The sequence below is a fragment of the Rutilus rutilus genome (assembly GCF_951802725.1).
Source record: "Rutilus rutilus genome assembly, chromosome: 19".
Lineage (NCBI taxonomy): Eukaryota > Metazoa > Chordata > Actinopteri > Cypriniformes > Leuciscidae > Rutilus > Rutilus rutilus.
In genome coordinates this window covers 22,387,578-22,408,377 of record NC_140232.1, presented here as the reverse complement: position 1 = coordinate 22,408,377, position 20,800 = coordinate 22,387,578, and the positions used below count along the sequence as shown (strand labels likewise).

Here is a 20,800-nt window from a genome sequence, read left to right as displayed (position 1 = left end):
TGTGTAAACGAAGGGCACAAACGAAGGGAAATGTCTCAGTTTTTCAAAATAACCATGTACGTGTAAATGGGGCCTTGATGTTAAAGACTAAAGGTCATCTGTTATAGCTAAACAAATGCAATGATTCAATTTTGATGCTCCAATCTCATTTAAAATATATCAGCCTCACATATCCTGTAATTAGATTCAATCAATTATTTCTAATAAACATTCAATAAATGTTCCGCCTCCTGTGAGCTTTGTCTATAAATGTTGTGACGTTATTTACTAATGGTACAAGGCTACACACACAGCAGTTAAGAATTGCTGCAATAAGGGAATTACTACAATTACACGGCGAGCAGCAGAGAGAACGGCTCCTGTTAAACTGTCAAGTCAGATAAGTGAGAAGTAACAACGTTTGATTTCCAGCAGGGGGAGGCGGAATACCAAACTCATTCAATCACTGTCATCCAGAGATGGCTGCTGATCATTCACAGTAAAGTCTTTTTCCAATTAACGCTGTAGAATTATGTGAAACAGATTTTCTTTAAATGTTGAGTTAAGCGTTGTGGTGTAAACTGTGATAAATGTTTTCATCCTCCTAAAATCAGGTGCTTTATTAAATTATATTAAATGTTTTTTGTTTTTTTTTCTCTGCTCAAATATATCAAAGTATCTGTATACGGAACAGATGAATTCACTGTCCTCCATTTTCAAAACCGTTCAATATTTTGTCTTTTGCTGTGGGGTCAAAGGTCACAGATTAGCTGTAACATTGCTTCCACATCCTTCACTCCTGAAATGAGGTGCAGTGAGTTAGTACACACAGCAAAAGAGCAGGATACTGGTGCAGAAAGGTTTCCTGAACATATGCTGAGTTGATATCCTCCAGAGATCAATGGCCTCCAGGTTGACAGTCAGTCTTCCTCTGTATTTATGTCACAGTGAGGGCCTGAGTGTCACGGTAAATGCCATTCTGATGTTCCATTTCTCTTCACATATCCGCTTTCTAAAAGGAATATGACACACTTTCCCTTTTAGTTGAATCAACTGAGCTGATAATAACAAAAGGGGTACAGAGAGAACATAGCCAACAATAGAGACCATTACACACACAGACACATGCATTTATGTTTTATTTAGGCATGACATGATGATGGAATATTGTTGTCAATAGAATTTTAAGTTGATAAACTGTATTCGAAATAATTAGTTTTTAAAGGGGGAGGATGAATAATTAATAACTTCCCTTTTAAAAACCATCCCTTTATCAAATGCAAATTAGAATTATATAGATTAAATGTTGCATAGCCTATTTCTCTATATATTTTATTGTATTTGATACAAGTATCTGATATTCGTGCAAAACAAAAGTAGTGCTTATTGCTTATATTAATTTAAAATATTCATTTTGGCCAGGTCTGGGTATAATCCTGCCTCCAACACGTTGGATGAGGTCCTGTGTGGCAGTACAATCAATGGGAGTTTAATCACAGGGTTTTTCGTGAATGATACATCCAAAATAACCTGCAACAGAAAGAACAAGTTATATTGTTGTTGATTTCAAGAATCATTTCTTATTTGCAACATGTGTATTGTATATTCAAATAGATGACATTGACATTGTCTTTTATTTCCTTTCAAATGTTTTGCTGCTGAAAATAAATCAGACCCTTTTGGAAACCTGGTCTTGTTTTCGGGTACCTACCTTTAGTCTATACTCTACTTTGAGGATTCTGCAGTTGTGGATGCTGGTGCTGATTTCTGGGGGAATGACTAATACTTTGGTCAGATTCTGTCTGGTGGAGGACACTAAAGGCTCTCCCTTCTCCTTCAGTATCTGTGTGGTGTGAACGGCTCTCTGGCCTCCGGCAAAGAAGCTCTGCTTCTGGTAGATGATGTACTTTGGCACAATTTTTCGAGTTGAGCTGTTGACAATCTCACCATCAACAACCAGCCCTTCACCTGTTTGACAAATAAACAATGCATTATACTGTAGCTTGTCAAATGAATCAAAGCAATAATCTCTGTTTGATGGTTGTTGTTTTTTAGTTGATAGATCTATTAATTTACCAAAATGCATGTTATATTTTACCTTGCTGGTAGCCCGTCTTTGGCAAGAACATATCCATTGAAATATTTCCAGAGGCAAACAATATGACATTCTTATCTTTACTACCATGCTGAGGTGCCTGCAGAGGATGAAAGTTTTACAGCTTGTTAGGTTTTTACTATCCATAAAGTAACAGATACTTCTGCTAATCTGTTCATGTTAATCTCACCATTACAGTCAGTGACATTTTTTGGCCTTTTCCAATTAAAATTGTAAAACTTGTCATTGAATTTGTCTGCATTATGCATTAAATGAGCCTTTGAATATCATATCAGGCCTAAAAATAATGATTTTAACCATACCATCAGTGTTGACTGATCATAATCAGCTCTGGCAAGAAACTTGAACTTTGTGTCAGTTTTGCTCGCAGCACGCAAAGACCTGGTCAGCTTGGCCTGAAGTCGGTAGTGGATTTTACCATGAGCACCTTTGAAAGATGACGGCAGCCCCCTGAGAGTAGAGACATTTTCATGAATGACTAACAGTCTTCAGAGAGAAAAACTTGCATCATATGATAGATCAATATTTCAGCATATAGGATATAGCACATTGAAGTATTGACTACATTGCAAAAAGTAACTGAGACTGTTTCAAAGGAAGATTGAGTTTCTCTCAGGAATCAATTAAGTATATATACTGTCGATTTGTAAGTCACATCTATCAACCAGACCGTATGTCTGGTGACTTACTGGTAGGGAAGCTGAAAGGCAAAAGAGAAGACATGTCTACCGGCCACTAGAGTAACAGAGCCTATAGCAAAAAAAGATACAGACACAGACACATATATATGTGTGTATATATATATATATATAGTCAAAAAATGCTATTAAACAAAAGTATATTTACCATTTAATATTTTAAATATACAGTTTTAATGTTGTTTCTACATTCATTTGGAGATTCAATGTGAAAATATGTATTAAAATATAGAAATATATTACATGTTGTAATATTAGGTGCAATTAATAGTGATTAATTACAGAAAATGTGCAATTAATTAGATAATTTTTTATATACACTACCAGTCAAAAGTTTTGGATCATAAGGATCATTTCTGCTCACCAAGGCTGCATTTATTTGAGAAAAAAATAGTCCAGTCCAATAGCATCCAGTCTTCAGCGTCACATGATTCTTCAGAAATCATTCTAATATGATGATTTGATGCTCAAGAAACATTTCTCATTATTATCAATGTTGAAAACAGTTATTTACATTTTTATTTCAGGATTATTTGATGAACAGAAAATTCAAAAGAACAGCATTTATCTGAAATAGAAAGTTTTTGTAACATTAAAGGGATCATATGATGCGATTTCTTGTTTTCCTTTTTCTTTAGTGTGTTTTAGGTGTTAGTGCAAGTATAAGATCTGCAGAGTTACAAAGCTCAAAGTGTCAAACAAAGATATATTCTTTATAAAAGTTAAGGCTCAGCCACGCTTTCCTAAAACGATTCGTTCAAACACGCCTCCACAAATCTACGTCAGTATGTGGGAGCAGAGATTCATAACACCACCCAAATGTACACGCAAAGAAAGAAGGCGGGACTTTTATTCTCGCTGTATTATTGTTGCGTAGGCGCCGCCATGTCGTGGAGACTGTGTTATCCAAACTAATAATAATAATAATAATAATAATAATAATAATACATTTTATTTATAGGCGCCTTTCTGAGCACTCAAGGTCACCTCACAAAACATAATAAAACAATACAGCAATAAATCGATACAATTTAACAATTATAATTACAGTGCATAAAATCAGGGTACATAACAACTAGAACAAAGATTAAGAAAGCAAGATCACGTGGGATATGCCAGTTTAAAAAGATGTGTTTTCAGGTGGGATTTAAAAATAGAAAGTGAGTCAATGGCCCTGTCCCAAATGGCGCACTTCATGTGGACTTTCGGTCTCGTGGACTTAAATTGCACGTGCTCGCCGAGTCTACGAGTCCGTAGACCGTCCCATTCAGCATTTTAACGCTCTGAAGTGTGCTCAGCAGCGCCCCCTTTGTACCCTTGAAGTGGTCTTCCGCGAAGCCCCCATAGATGCGTTTATATACTGTCTATGCATAGATGTAGTCTCCACACACTTTAACTACCCAGGAATCCTTGCGAAAGGCCAATCAGACAACGGATGGGAGGAGATTTCGCTCACGGATAATTGTTGACATGGCTGAGAAGAAAATATTACGGTTTTTATGACCTAGATGTACATTTTACCAGTTGTTACCTACAGTTTATACAAACATTATGGTCATCGACCAGTGGTTGATGTCTCAAACATAATAATAGTGCGTTGAATAATACAATCACATTATGATTCATTAAATAAATAGAACCGAATGTCAGGGCTTTACTGAGTCATATGTATAGTATGAATATTGAAACCTGTAAATTCATCTGAAACTCATGCACATTTTCATTATGTGTTAAAATTGTAATCTTAGTTCAAATGGAACATTATGTATTATTATGTACAATTGTATACATCATTTAAAAAATATGATGTATCTATTGTCTAATGCCCAGGTGGCATGCACAATATCAAAATATAGAACTGTGAAATTAGGCTGTGTAGTTGACATGGAGATAAGACGTTGGGTAATATGATTATTGGATTATCAATGTTGAAAACAGTTTATTATTATTATTATTATTATTATTGTTATTATTATTATTATTATTATTATTATTATTAATTATTATATATTATTATTTATTATTATTATTAATTATTATATATTATTATTAATTATTATATATTATTATTATTATTATTAAAGTGTCATAATATTTATCAATATTACTGTTTTTTTGTTGTTGTTGTTGTTGTTGTTGTTGTTGGTAGAAGCAGAGACTTCTTTTAAAAACGTAAAAAATCTTACCAATCCCAAACTTTCGACTGGTAGCGTATACATACCGTATAGCCTAGTGTTGTGTGTTAGTAAATATATTAAATATATGCACAACATATTATAAAATATAGGCTATGTATAATATAAGAAATATTATGTTATAGAAAAACAGTCCATTTTTGTCTCTTCAGTACAGTATACGTCTACGCATAAAATGCAAAGATTGTTTTTCACAGATGAGTGTGTATAACAGCATATGCATCATCAGATATTACCATCTGCTTTGTCCTCCGGTAAGACAGATAAGACAGTTTGTGAGAAATACTTCTCTTTATCCCAGTACGTCACATTATTTTCCCCTTGTGATTCAGTCCATGCCACATCAGCCTTGCCTTTTGCCTTGACAGTGAGAGTTTTGATCTTGGTTTCCTTTGACACCTCCACAATAACTCTGCCTGCCAAAGTATCCCCATTGCTGAATGTGTTGCGATCATTCAAGGCATCATACTCAATGGCGAAGTTCCGGATTGTCATCTCCAAGAAGAGCAGGTCAAGTCTAAAATTATAAGCGTATTTGTAGGATATACCTGGAGTTGAAATAATCCCTTCTGTTTTCTTTATCCGTGTTTTGAAAATACACCTGTTTGCATCTCCCTGACGGACTCACCAAACTGGCTCAGCGGGTTTCACCTCGGAGAGACATAGACCTTACCTCAACAGGTCTAGCATGTAATCTGAAAGTAAACCACATGATGACATGGAAGAGCTGTATGTATTTCTATGGTGTTAGTGACCAAAGAGTCTATTGGGAAAATCTGTTTTTAGAGCATGTGAGGGAGCAAACATGAATACGGAAGAGGTTGTGAACAACGGTCCCTTTGCTCTCGCTGCACCTGCTCCACAAACCTGAGCTTTAATCAGTGCAGTTCATCATGGATGTGTGTTTTGTGATTGAAGAGAATTTTAACCACAATTCTGTCTATTGTTTAATAATTGCCCTTATTTATTTGAACATACTCTTTGTGTCAGCAACATGCAATGATGGATGAAGCAATTATGATTGAATGGAAATATGTGGGGATGACATTTCTACAGGATTTCTAAGTGCTGGATTATTTTTGGAGTAGCTAAATTTTCTCCTCTTTTCAAGCACCGGTAATACGATGGCAATGCAATAATGAAGTTAATAATGAAGGGATGACTTTGAATAAGTCAATTAAAAGCTTTTATTGGCCACTGCATCCTGCTGTTATAAATCTTTTTCTTAATCCGTAAAAAAATCTGTGCCTTGTTAAAGACGTGCCACTTTTTTCGCTCTGCAGGTCTGCCCTTAGAAAAGCAATGGTTCACAAGTAAGCTTGATTTAAAAACATTTATAGTCTTATATATTGTTGCCAATATTAAATAATATGCAGTTAACATTTACTTATTTGCTTATACTTATTTATTTGTTTGTTTTTGTTATCCATTTTTGAAGAATCTACCTTTTTAGTATTTGGTTCAATTAAAATATTCTATTATATTCCCAATACAATTCTATCAAAGAAAACTGAATCAAAATAGTTTTTTTAATTGCTTTCATAATGTGTTTAATAGCTAATAACAGGAGTGTGTGCAAATCAGTCACTAGACCCACGACATGATCCGACCAATGTATGGAAAGGAACCTGATCAAATCAGTGTTATAGTGCATGAAGTTGCAAGAAGGGCGAAATTTGATTCTATAGATTTTCTGAAAATTGCCGAACACACTTACTGAGTAACATGATTCTAACCTGATATAGTCATTGGGGTTTCAAGGACAGATTCATTAGACTTGTTCAATATATGTTTCACATCCAGCATTTCATTAAATACAAATTAGAATTAGTAGCTGACCTGATTCCTAATTGTTTTCAAGTTGTTAATAAAGTAAATTATTTAAGCATGATGATTTGTTGAAATATATACGGTTTGAATCAAAATGATTGGATGTTTTTAGCCTCTGTAATGAGAGAACATAAATTAATTTATGTCATAATGTCAACATATCAGGCAATAAGTTTTTAGTTGCTTTAGTATAATACAGTTATCTAAGCACTGCTCACCATTGCTTATAACCTATTACATTTTTTCTCCAGCAAGCGATTAGTCTTTATTTAAGGTTTTCAGGTTTTCGGACTGAAGGTTTTCAGATTATGTTTTTCTAATTAAGGACTGCAGTCTAATCTTCAGTGGCCTCCAGTAGGGCATAAAATAAAGAGCAATGACACAAATGAGAGCCAGGAAAGGATTTATCTAACTCAGTTGGGTCAGCAAGCATGAATGAAGTATAAATGTGCTGTTCTAGTTGAAGCTCCAATAATTTATTCAGGCTTAAGCTTGAATAAACATCTACATCAGAGCCGATTCAATGATGCCGAAAGCTAAACGTTCCGTAAACATACTTTTTAAGGATTCGGAAATGGAAAAATCCATCCTCCTGGATTTCAGGTGTGTCCTGCTGTGAATTAAAAGTGTAGTCAGTAACTTAAATATATCATATTGACCAGTGCAACATGAACAAAAATAGACTAATAGACAAAAAATGGGAAAACAGAATCGTTTTTTTTAGGTATTTAAACTTTTTGTGAGTTTTTTGAGACTTAAATATCTGGGGGGATACACTCTAAAGTCCAAACTCTCTCTAGAAGGAGTAGTTTTTAACACATTTTGGCCTACAGTTTTTTAAATGGGTGTTGAAGATAACATCTGACAAAAAAGATGCCCCCTTGGCCATTATTCCTCTGAGTTTGTCAAACAAGCATTGTGTAAAATGATGAGCTAACAGAGCTGTTATGGGCCAGGCTGTCCTCAGAGCTGATCGATAGTACAGTGCAGTATATTTATGGAGAAGACATCAGGCTTAAAAGGCCCAGTAAACCAGAAACGGAGGGGCAGGGAGACCAGTAATCAAGCAGATCTATAAATTGCTATGAGGTATAAAGCATAAAAAAATTTTGTAATTAAATTGATTTAATAAACGCAAGCACATACATGAGGTTGAAAAATGGTTCTAGCACACTTCTATTAACCATCTTACTTGAAGGAAATCTTTAAATCATTGACATAAATCAATGATAACAAACACTAAACCAGTTACAGTTTCTGTGATCAGTTTTCCACACATTTGAGGTCTAATTTAATTTAATCAAGCACCTTGGGATTTCTAGCACCCTCACACTCTAATACTCACGTATACAGAAACATACGATGTATGAATCCTGATGTATTTAGAAAAATGTATTGATGTGTTATGCATTTTAAAATCCTCCTGACCGACTGTGCCTCCATCATGTCAGCTTTTTGAGCAATTTAACGTCTGAAAGATGTGCTGAGTTATTGTACACACAGAAAAAAAGGTGTAAAAATTGTACCTTTAGGGGTACAACAGCTGTCACTGCATGGGGCGGTAGCCTTAAAAGGACATCTTTGTACCTTTTTTTTTTTTTTTTTTACCACAAAAAGGTTCATAGTAGTACCTTAAGGTACGTATTTGTACTCTATATGCACTTTTTAGGAGTAAGTACAAAGATGTCCTTTTAAGTCTGTCCAGTGGCAAGCTGTTGTACCCCTAAAGGTACAATTTTTACACCTTTTTTCCCCCCTGTGTGTGTGTGTCGTATTCTTTTTATATTTTGTATTTCTTGCAACAGACGGGCATGTTTTTTCCTGTAATGCTTCAATATGAAATAGACTAAATTTATTAAGATGCTGATTTTTTTATTCTATACACTGCATTGATTTGCTTTCTGATAGCAAGCAAAAGGCATGGTTGTACAAGTTTACCTTTAAAAAAAAAAAAAAATTGTTCCAATAAATGTTTCGGTTTGTGTCTCATTGACTTGTTATACTACAGTTTGTGTGTTAATGATTTGTCCACAGAGTTTACAAAGATACACACTGCCCTCTACAGGTAGATCCATGCTTTGAATAAATGAATAAAACTAATGTAAACAGATGTTTAGACTGTGCAATGTAGTCGCTGGAGACCACCTTTGCATTCTGACACGCCAGAGGTGTAAACAGCCTTTTTAAGAGGACACTACACTCATTGGCCGGAGTGAATGAGATTTCACCAAGACATGATCCTGGATCAACATCTTTGTTGATCCTAGAACAACATTCCAATCAACCAGTCAGATTTTAGGGACAAGTTTACAGTTTTTTTCAACTTTAGGCTTACAACCAGGGTTAGGTGCTTCTACATCAGTGTTATTCACCTATCATTTCCCTCTGATTTTAAGGAGAAGTTATGGGTTTAGGGAAAGGGATAGGGTTAAGACTACATTTACAGACAGTAATGTTGTTCCAGAACGTCTTTCTTGGCAAAATCAAAAAGGAGGTTAGAGCTGGCTCTCTGGTGCATACCTGGATCTGAACACACTCAAAACAGTCAGGAGGAACACCCCAGCACTCCCCCCTCTCACCATCATGAAGAGCACTGTGGCAATACTAGAGTCATTCAGGTTCCTGGGCTCATTTCTCAGGACCTGAAATGGGACACTCACATAAGGCTTCATTGTGTATTCATTCAGCAGCTAATGAAGTTCAACTTGCCACAGCAGTTCTACTCTGCAGTTATAGTGTCAGTCCTCGGCACTTCTGTAACTGTCTGGTTCGGCCACCTAATCATACCTCAGAAGACCTAGTCCGGACTGCTGAGAGATTTCCAAGAACTGCACTCATTAAGAGTGAGTAAAAGTGAAAATCACTCTGGACCCCTCACATCCAGGCCACTTCCTCTTTGAACTGTTGCCTTCTGGTAAGCACTTCAGAGCACTGAGCACCAGAACAGCCAGGTGCTCATGAACATTTAAACGCCCCCACTGGGAAATAAACATGTGCAATTACAGAACAGTATTTATACTCATATTTGTTTAACATATATCTCTTATTCACATTCCCTTGCATTGTATATAACATACCTGTACATACTGTCCATTATTAAATTGTCCACTTTAATCACTTATTCTATTTTTTATTATCTGTCTTGTCTGTGCTGGAAGCTTCTGCCACCAAGACCAATTCCTTGTATGTGTAGGCATAGTTGGCAATAAAGCTCTTTCTGATTCTGATTCTGTTTAATCGGTTTTAATTAAATCAGGAGTATTGCCATAAAACTGCATAATGACCTCAATTATGATTGATTGCTTTATTATTTCTTAACCTTAGGGTTAAGTTAGATGCCACTGTCTGTTTTGTTTTTTAAAAGTTGTGAACTTTTTCGTGTTGAAACAGATTTGTTACAGCCGAAAATTGATTGATTATTCAGAATTCAACAATGTAAACGTCACCCTCAGTGGATTACATGGTCCTGGAGTTCCCTAGTTTTAAGATGATTAACACTTACAGGAAAAGACTGCCTGCACAGATGTGGGAGGTTCATTGTGAGTGCATGTGGAAAACTAGAAATTTACCTGGATTTTGACGGTCATCATCCTGCTGTCACTTGTCGGTTGTGAAATGCTGAAATACCCTTTATTATATATATTCTGTCAATAAAAACATAACATACCCTAAAACAACCTTACCCTACTCTACATCAAATATTATTTATCTAAAATGGTTATTGTTAACAAAATAATTTCTTTAAATTATTATAAATTATTAGTTTAATTATTATTAAATTATTACAATTATTTTTTGTAAAGAGCTTGCTTTTATGATTAGTTTTATACAAATCTCTCATTGTGTAAATGGAATAGCTATCAACCTGCCTTAGCTTATAACTGAACCAAAGGTTGTTTCTTCTTTCTTCTTCAGACAACCTCTTCCTGCTTTTCTCCACTTTATTGTGTTTGTGTTATGTCAGCAGCACACAAATGTGTTTATTACTGGGACAGCCACATTCTTGCAGAATTAGTAAGTTACAAGTTAGTGGTCCAGAAAATATGCTCACCTTAGGGTGACCAATTACCCAACCTCATACAAACGCACAAAAATGAACCCAGCATTGTCATGTCAGGGCCTGCATGTGGTTGGTTGTGCTAGCAGCTGCTCCTGACTCAAGCGAGGGGGAAATTCCCTAACCTGCTGCCTTGAGAGGAACTGTTGATTTATACATAAAGTTGAAACTTGGTGGTGGTGATGATGATGATGGTATTGTTTGTGGATGCTGAGGGGGATTCTTCCGATAAATTATACTAAACACAGGTCAATAAGGCTGTGAATGCTGTGGTGCTTCCTGAAACCTACGTGAAACACATTTTAAAGTTCTAAATACCTGGTATTCTCTCTCAAAAGACATCTCTGAGAAACTAATGTGTGTCTAAGACATGTTTCACGGAGATTTTTTTTTTTAAATAAACATATTTAAACTGTTATAGAGGCGTAGTCTTGTGTATTCCAACATGTTAAATAAGCTCTAATTATATGTGGGTTAATCAAGCTTTGTGGTAAATTCCTCTCACTGCGGCACTGAGTGATCAACCACAGCTTTACAACTGTTTTCCTTCGCCAGCTTGAATCCTTTCTGCTCAAACAGCACTTCTCTCACTCCTCATTGACTGTCTTTGGTAAAATCCATCCTTTTTTAGATTTAACCCCCACCCCACTTTTTGTTTGTTGTGTTAACGTTGTTTCTTTCATTCTGCACTTGAATGTAACCTAATTGCCCTTTAAACTGACCTTGTTAAACAAGTCTGTTGTGCATTGCATATAACTCTCTTTTTTATTTTGAGTGTGGTTTTGCTGCGGTTGTGTGTATTTATATGTACATTTCTACATTTCTGTCTCTATATTTCTACAGTGTCTAGCTGAATAGACACTGCTGGGTTAAACACGTAAGTGTTTTTTCAATGGAAGGGAGGAAATGGAAATGGAAAACCACAGGTCTTGCTGAGTTCAGCTTTTGGCTGCTTTGAGGTGACAGTAAATTCTGGATATTGTGCAGTTTATCAGTTAATGCTGAGCAAAAAAAAAAAAAAAAAAAAAAAACATCTGTTTTCTCTGTTTTTTTGCACACCATTTTATTTTTCCCTTAAACGCATACCTCTGGACTTTAGTGACCCGAGATGTCATTCACTACCCCACTTTTCATTCATTCATTTTTTTTTATTTTTTTTTAGTTAGACATCAACCTTCTTAGTATTTCTCAATCAATTCATTATAAACAATATAACAATATTTTTTTATATAATAGAATGCCTGTTTTCCCATTCATTTTTTGTGATTATTTTTTTCTGCACAACACTAATTGAATCTTTGATGACTGAATAAGTGCAATTAACCTTTATTCCACAAGGTGGCAATGTCTGAAGTGAATAATGATGAGGTGACGTTTCACTCTTTAGACCTTATTTTAATGATCTAAGCGCATGGTCTAAAGCGCACGGCCCAAGTGCACTTAGGGAGTGTACGAATCCACTTTTGCTAGTTTAACGACAGGAAAAATGGTCACCCGGCGCATGGTCTAAAAGGGTTGTCCCTATTCTCTTAATGAGTAATGGGTGTGTTTTGGGCGTAACGATGCGTTAAACCAATCAGAGTGTCATTTCCAAATTCCAATTCCCTTTAAAAGCCGGTTGCTATTTACAACGCGGAATTTGCAAGCGGAAAGACTGAACACGCCTGTGCAAGGTTAAAGTGCGCAAGCAGACCATCTACGGGACAAGCTGGATTACACCATATCTTTATGTACACAATATTAATCTTTTACATTGTAATCCTTTTATTTGTAATATTTGGTATGTTTGTGTGCTGCTGCGCGTCCCTGTGTGTGTAATAAGCAGAGTGTATGCACATTGTGCACCAGCCTATAAGCATATATTACTAATGCGCCCTTTTAATAACCCCAAAAAAATAATACTGCGCCATTGACTTTAGGCCAGGTTTCAGTTGGCGCAGTCTATTACGATCAGTTCTAGATTATAGAAGCATAGTATTAGGATCGGCAGCTAAATCTCAGTTAAAAAAGTTAGATGCTATCCAGACACCGGCTCTGAGAATATGATGTGTGGAGCTTTCAAAACAACTCCTGTAATAGCCATACAGGTAGACTATCTACCTATTGGACGGGTTTACAAGGGCATAATACTGTAATTCACATCTCACTAAAGCAGTACTACAGAAGAGCTGGGAGTATGAGAAAAATCTAAAGGAACATTTTGGATGGATTGGAAATGATATAGCCAAAGAATTAGAAGTGTTTCATTTGAGGATAAGTCCCATGGTAGTTTATCAAGAGACTGCTCCATGGAAGATAGTTTGGCCTGAGGTAGACTGGTCTGTGTTACAGGAAAAAAGAAAGGCACAGGAGGATTCTAATTTGGAAAGAGTGTTCAAAAATCGGGTAATGGAAAAATATAATGAATATGTCCAGATTTATACAGGTGGTGCTAAGAATCCAGAGACAGAAGCAACAGGATTGGGGGTGGTGAAAACGGATAAAGGAATAGGAATCAATAGAAGAACATCTAATAAATTAGGGGTTTGTTCAGTGGAAATGCTGGCAATGTTTTGTAAATGTAAAATGTTAATGTTAAAACGTTATTAAATGATGGGTAGAAAAGACGGGACAGAACAAAGTTTTGGTATGCTCAGATTCATCATCAGTTTTAGCAATCCTAAGGTTATTCTATTCCAAAAGGTGTCAAGATATTCTGTTTGAAGTACTCCAGTCAGTAACAAGAATAGTAAAACAAGGAAGACAGGTAAAATTGATATAGGTTCCAGGACATGGAGGGATAAGGGGGAATGAAATAGCAGATAGATTTGTAAAAAGGGCGTTAACAAAAGGAAATATAGAAATGCAAGTAAAGGGTTAAAGGGTTAGTTCACCCAAAAATGAAAATTCTGTCTGTAATCACTCACCCTCATGTTGTTCCAACCCCGTAAGACTTTCGTTCATCTTCGGAACACAAATTAAGATGTTTTTGATTAAATCTGAGAGCTGGATCACTCCTCCATAGGCTTCTATTGGATAAAAATTTGCCGGCCCAGAAAAGATACTAAAGACATCGTTAAAATAGTCCAAGTGACTACAGTGGCTTAACCTTAAGTTTATCAAACAACGAGAATACTTTTTGTGTGCTAATATGTAATAATGATTGGTGAAACATTCATGCATTTCACAGTTTCCTGTGAAATTTTGCCTTAATTATATTCTTTTATGTACACTGTAAAAAAAAAAATACTTTCAAAATTTTCTAGTGACTGGTCACATCTAAATTTTTCAATTAGTCTGACGTATTATTTCTCATTGAGCCAATGTTAACAGACTACTGCAACAAGAATTGCACTTGGGCCAATTAAAAAATTTAGATGTGACCAGTCACTAGAAAATGTTGACTTGGAGAGGTTAGATTTTTTTTTTACAGTGTATTGATTTTGCTGTTGTAACAGTTTCAGTCATTAATTTGTTTTTATTGTTTACAACAAATGTAGAATCTGCAGTTTACACTGATATGATTAAGATTTCTCTTGCAAACATTTCATCCAGGAAACAACATCATTCTGACAGCTGAACACCCAATTAGGCTCTTTCTCAGGGATTTAAATGAATCATTACAGTGAGGCCTGCTCTATGAAAAGATTTGCAGAACTACTTCAGCCAGACGGAAGAGTCATCTGGGATTTATCAACACCAGCCCTTTGAGTCACAGATCCCATGGATCACAGACATTAATTTATTTTGATGTTGCTTTTTCTTTTCAGCCTGGTTTCACATGACACCTTAGGCTCGAAATAATAATGTCATACATTTGATTGAAAGCCTTACTTAGCGTTTTGTCTGTGACTGCATTTACAAATTCTTCAGTTTTGTGGGACAGGTGAACTTCAACTTCACCCCCCCAAAAAAATATATAAATAATATTTGGTGGTTGTATCATATTGGTTTGCATTGTTTTATATGTAATGCAATAATTTGTTTTATTCTAATTTTGAGTGACCTTTTGAAGAACTGGCCTGGGATGACATCTGAGGATGAGCCTACAGGCCTCACTTTGGCTCATTTACAGTCTTGTTTCTGTTGATTAATCAGCACTGTCCCTGTCAAACAAAGACCAAAAACAAAGGCCCTGCACAATACATACATAATTCCAAAAACACATACTGTATATGCACTTGCATTTAAGTGCTGGAGGGTGTATCCAGTGACACGATGGAAGTGAAAGTAGGCTGATTTGGCAGGATGACGGCTCTCTTGAGGAAGCATTGTAGTTGACAGGTGATGGGATAGAGTTTGTGTCAATCCATCTCATTCTGAAGCTGCATGGGACTTTGAAGAATGATGGCCCCAGGGCAGAGAAGTTGAGAATTCTTCAATTTAATCTGAGGGAGTAGATGATATGAGTCATGTTGCTGCATATATATCAACTCTTAATTGTTGAAATAAGCTTCCCATTTAGTCCCAATGTTTGCAAAAACTCATTTCTCATTGCTCATTTCCTACCCCTCACTGGTAATGTTTAGGGTGAAAAAATCCCCACTAGACTCCTATAGTGTCATCACATACTGTACGTAGCCACAGGAAATGATTCAAGCTCTTATGCAAACACCTAGTCCGCATTTGCTGCGCTAGTAGCAAAGCAAAAAGCAATTACCTTTGTTGTTAACTCCATAAAATTCCTACTTTTTTTTGCTTCGTGCATTCTTACCGGCAGAGTTGCTTGATTTAACACTGCTTTATTTCCTGCAATTGGAAGTGTATGTCAACATTGCAGCGGATGATGTGCATTCACTTGATACACACAGAGGCCATATTCACACAGCAACACAATACAGTTGTCAATATTGCGGTATATGGTTATGTTTGGTTTATTTAGGTGACAACCACATTCAGGACTCATAACCCCATTTTTGTGACTGAAATGCGGCATTCTCTGTATAAAAGCTGCTGGTTAATTGGGATTTGACAGATGCACTTGCGCTGTTGAGCTCTTATCGTGTCAAATAAGACATTTGAGATGTCGCCATCTTTGATATACTTTATTTATTGTCACTATTGTTATTGTGATATATTTCTGGTTAGAATATCACGTACATAGGCTACTCTGTATGTAAAAGCTGTTGTGAAAGAGACAATTTGAGAGTCACACCTGTAATCAAATACAGTTACCAATCACTCATTATTTTTGTGCTATAAAACTATTAAATTATGAATTATATCATTGGATAGATATATTTTTTTATTTATAAAAACATGTTGTCCATTGAATGTAACTTATATTTAGTATAACTACGTCAAATTATGATTATCTGTAGCCTGCAAGCTACAGTTTAGCAACAGATGTCTTCCGCATTGAAGAAAACATACATCTGTGTGTAATGTTTTATCGAAAAATAAAAAATATAGTGACTTGGTTCTATTCAGTGGTTGTTGAATGGATTTTGTTGCGCAGACCTGGCAACCCTGAGGCAGACGAACATGAGCTTGCAGAGACAAGGTTTAAGTGGACTAAGTGACTGGAGAAGTCCTGCATATATCCCCATGCACTTGTATGTCGGTTTCCCCAGAAGGTCCGGTTATGACATTTTTGATTAAACATTATGAGGTCAAAATATTTTGGTATAAATGAATGGATGAACTCTTCACATTAAGATCTATAACATGCATTTAGAAAACGATAAGGTGAATTTTCATTTCATGCCAACTAACTTTAAAGTAACTTTCCCAACACCAGTCTAAGAACAGGCCTTTTCAACATGCTTTCTGTGCATTTTCTTTCAGTTTTACAAAATTGTGCAATAATTTTGTCAAAACAACACCAAAAAAAAAAAAACACACGGAAATGCTGGTATTTTCGGACTGGGAGTGAAATTCAACAACATTTTTTTTGCTGATGTGCAAATTTACCCCCTGTGGGAGTACAATCATATGACATTTCAGACCATTTCTCAATAATTCAGAAATCTAGTGTCATATTTGCTCTGCTGTATGGTGTATGGTAAACACAATAAGGAATTACTCTCAATGATTTATGAACAGTTTATTCGGTTATTCAGCCATTTCGTAACACAAATCTCATGGGCCAAACATATCATAAAATATTTTTAGAGTATTGTTTTCCTAAAAAGTAGCCTGCTGGTGTGGGACGAAGCCAAGTGTTGAGGGTTCAGTGTCTGTGTAGGCTTTGGCTGGAAGACCAGGGCAGGGCAGACTATGTTGCTGTGGTCGTTTTATAGCCAGCAATCTCTGCCTGCGACATTTAAAACATAATTATTTTCATGCATCACCCTGAGAGTTTAAGAAGAGGCGGACACAGACCTGTGCTGTTATCACAAATGATCTTTTCAGATTTTGTGTTTTTTTTGTGTGTGTGTGTAGTCACATCACACTGATGTCACACTCACATCCTCTGTTGTGATGCAATAACATATGTCTGTTCGCTGTGGTTTCCTCTTGTCACATATGGCATGAGAAATGTTTTCTCAAATAAAGGGTAAATTTACTGTTGCCAAACAAGGCAAGTTGATATTTTGTTTCCAGCAGAAGATGCTAGGGGGTGTGTGCTAGGTTTTTGGGATGTAGAATAGCAAAAACACTGTGGCATTCTCTACAGCCCTGGAGCCGTTTTTCATTACTCACTTGACGCCATTCTTAAACGCATACAGATGTTTCCGTATAAGCAATCTGGATATGTGACAAATGCAAATCGTAGCGCCCATATGATTGTGCATAAATTATTGTAAATTGATGTCCGGTAAGTTAACCCAGCTTATAAATAGTTATAGCTGCAGGACTTGATTACCATAAAACATTTACAGAGTGTCAACAAGTCATTATAGAACTTTTATTATAGAAATACTATATGAAGTGAGAAATCATCCAACATTATTATAACAACAACAGAGCAAAAACCAAACCTGACCACATCAGCAAGTTTTGTCTGATTTTGGTTTCTTTCTAAACAGCCTATAGCACAATGTGTGTGTTGTTATGCTAATCCGTACTGAAAGGTTTTGTACGTTTGACATTTACCATCCTCGTAGGAAGGTTCGGCCTCGAAAGGGTTTTCATGGCCAAACTTTAAATGAACAACAGCACTCTCCACATCAAAGTCGTATGTCAGAAAAACATAAACACCAGTATATTTCCCTTGTTTTGTTTTTAAGCTTAAAGAGTCACTCCCTTGTTATCTAATGAGAAAATTGTGCACATTAAACTAGTCTTAATGTGGACTTACTCTACCCATCAAACAATATTTTCATATATATAGAATGAAAATTATTAATAATAGAATAATAAATAATATTTCTACACTCTTAACTTAAAAAAGTAAGTTATAAACTTCATTCGTAATTGAACATTTTTTTTCAATTACGCCTTAAGTTTACTTAATAATTTTAAGGCAATTGGTTTCCTCACTTTTTTAAGTTAAGTCAACTTTTCACTTTTTACAGTGTAAAAAACTGTGTGTGTTTGCGTGTGCTATGGTGTGTGTAAATATGGCACAGGACTATTGCTATTTGAAATAAATGATGTAATAAAGATAAGAACAACTTACAAAATTGTCTCAGAATTTGCACATTTCTAACAAATTTCCTAATGTATGTTAGTTACACCCCATACAAACTTACACACACAAACACAAACGCACACACACACACTGGTTAAAAATGACCTCATTATATTGTAATCTTTATGATCCTATTAACAAATCAAACACATTTTCCAATACAACTCCACCCACAGGATACAGACATTACAGTGCACCATAAAAGTTTCAAAACTATTTCTGATAAAATGCTCTCAACCCTATATATGGTCATGCTTTCTATAGCGATTTACTTTCAAATCAGGTAGAATAGAACATATACATACGGACTACAGTTCCAAACCTCTTGATGGTTGTTTATGAAAAAAATTCTGAGGGGGAAACACGCAAGTGAAGTGACAAGACTAAACCTCAACTGGGATGCACTCGTCCTGAAGTGTTGTATGTCATGACACAAACAACTCAAACAAGGGTTCCTTGCCCTTGGCATCCACTAAATCTGAAACTGACAATGAAACAATTTAAGTAAACAACATATGAAGCCTCATAAGCAAACTGCATCTCAAATGTGAAAACACTGATGCGTGAATTTATGGCAGATGCAAAAAAGCTTTTACATTTGAATTCTGAAATGTTGCTATTTCCCTGTTTCTCTTGTTGTCCAGTTATGTGCAATAAAGCATCTGTGTTATTAAGTTGTTGAAAGAGATTGATTAATGCCTGTTTGTGATTAGGTTTCATCATTCGCTTCTGATGAAATTATCTAAAAGGATGTTGCATTTATGTCGGAAGGCACAAGAATAATGCAATTCAGTTTTACTGTGGTATCAGTACATATCTGTGTCAAAAGCCATTACTGAATGTTGAATCTCACTATGGCTCTTTGCAGTCTGAATGTATATTAAGCTTAAGTTCAGTTTAAATATATTATACTTTCCCCTACCTTATTCTCTATTCTGTTCTTAGACTAACCATTTATTTATAAAATAAACAGGTAATTTTATCTATGTCCTTAAAAGAACAAATATACAGGCAGTCACCACCCCCACTAGCTGCTGATTCATTATCAAGCGTATTGAGACAGAGGAAATGAATTTTCATGTCCAAAATAGAGACATGCATTATAAATGAGATCCTTTAAGTTATGACAGAAGTGTTTCCTGTCTCAGTTTTTCACAGTAAATGATGTAAGAAATTATGCTATTAATGTACTGATGCATTTGTTGATGTGTATACCAATAAAAGGCAGTGATATCAAATATATTACGAGTGGTTTACATTATGTGATGTGTGTGCGTGTGACAACATGTTCCTAAAAACGCACATATACACACTAGCGACCGAAATTAGGAAATTAGCATATGATTGTGGTTTTTTTGCATTACTTAAGAACACACTTACATCCTCATTTTCAAAGCATCATTAGGCAACTTTTCTCAACATTAATAGATGATTGCTTCTGCATTTTTGCAGAAACTAGAGCAATTTATGGCCATGGATTAGTATTTCCTTTGCCTCTGGGGCAAAACTACTCAGAACCAGCACAGATTGAATAAACTTGTGCAACATTGAGTTTTGTAAGATCATAGCTGCGTTAGCAAGACTGTATACGACATTCCAACACAATCTCATGGCAATTTGTTACTACGTTTTGGCGAATTGGTGGCTAATTCATATGAATTTGTGCTTCTCATTCTTATGTTTTTGTACCATCTCCTTACACCCCTGTGACGGTTATGTTCAGGGGTGGACCCTCATGCCAATTTTTTTCTAATAATCGTACGGTTTGCCACCTTGTAACATAGTTGCATTTTTCCGTGAGATCAGGTTGATCATTTCACAGTAAATGATGTGAAATGTAAAGTAAAGTACATTTTCCCAAAATTTACTTACACAGAGTGCCTTTACATCCATCCATTGTTCTTGGTCCACCAAAAAAAAAAAAAAAAAAAAAAACCTACGAAAACACCCTTTGAAAAATCACCATGTAATTTATTTTACATTTAATTTATTATATATAGTAGCCTACATTTATATTCTAATGGTTTATTAATAATTTTTCTACATTTACATATACATATATATGCATAAAAAATATGTATGTATGTATGTTTATATTTTGCACAAAAACATTTATACTCATAAAATGATATACTATTCATTCATTCATTCATTCATGCATGCATTTAGCTAATTTGTATTTCTTGTACATAAGTACATTTATATACTTGTATAGCCAATTGTTCAAAATATATATGATTTATTTATTGTCCATGAATACATTTATACTCTTATAGTAACTGCTAAATATATATACTGTTTATTCACTTTTCTTTTACATAAACACAGTCATATTCATATAGCCTATTTTGCCTATTATATATTTATGTT

At 35.4% G+C, this 20,800-nt stretch overlaps 1 protein-coding gene across 1 annotated transcript; it reads right to left on the bottom strand.

The window, feature by feature from the left end:
* Positions 1–640: 640 nt before the first annotated feature.
* LOC311279163 (arrestin domain-containing protein 3) lies at positions 641–5,608 on the bottom strand. Its single transcript, XM_084390468.1, has 6 exons — positions 5,225–5,608; positions 2,785–2,845; positions 2,398–2,545; positions 2,078–2,174; positions 1,691–1,947; positions 641–1,509 (listed from the first exon to the last, which is right to left on the bottom strand). The coding sequence occupies exons 1-6, from the start codon at positions 5,481–5,483 to the stop codon at positions 1,375–1,377; spliced, it is 957 nt and encodes a 318-aa protein (XP_084246594.1). The 5' UTR covers positions 5,484–5,608; the 3' UTR covers positions 641–1,374.
* Positions 5,609–20,800: the final 15,192 nt, after the last annotated feature.

Excerpts from the sequence above, each read along its gene's own strand:
- LOC311279163 (XM_084390468.1), bottom strand. The coding sequence starts at position 5,483 with ATGACAATCCGGAACTTCGCCATTGAGTATGATGCCTTGAATGATCGC. Across the intron at positions 2,175-2,397 it reads ATGATCAGTCAACACTGATG|GCACCTCAGCATGGTAGTAA; the intron begins GTATGGTTAAAA and ends CATCCTCTGCAG. Across the intron at positions 1,948-2,077 it reads AAAGACGGGCTACCAGCAAG|GTGAAGGGCTGGTTGTTGAT; the intron begins GTAAAATATAAC and ends TTTGTCAAACAG.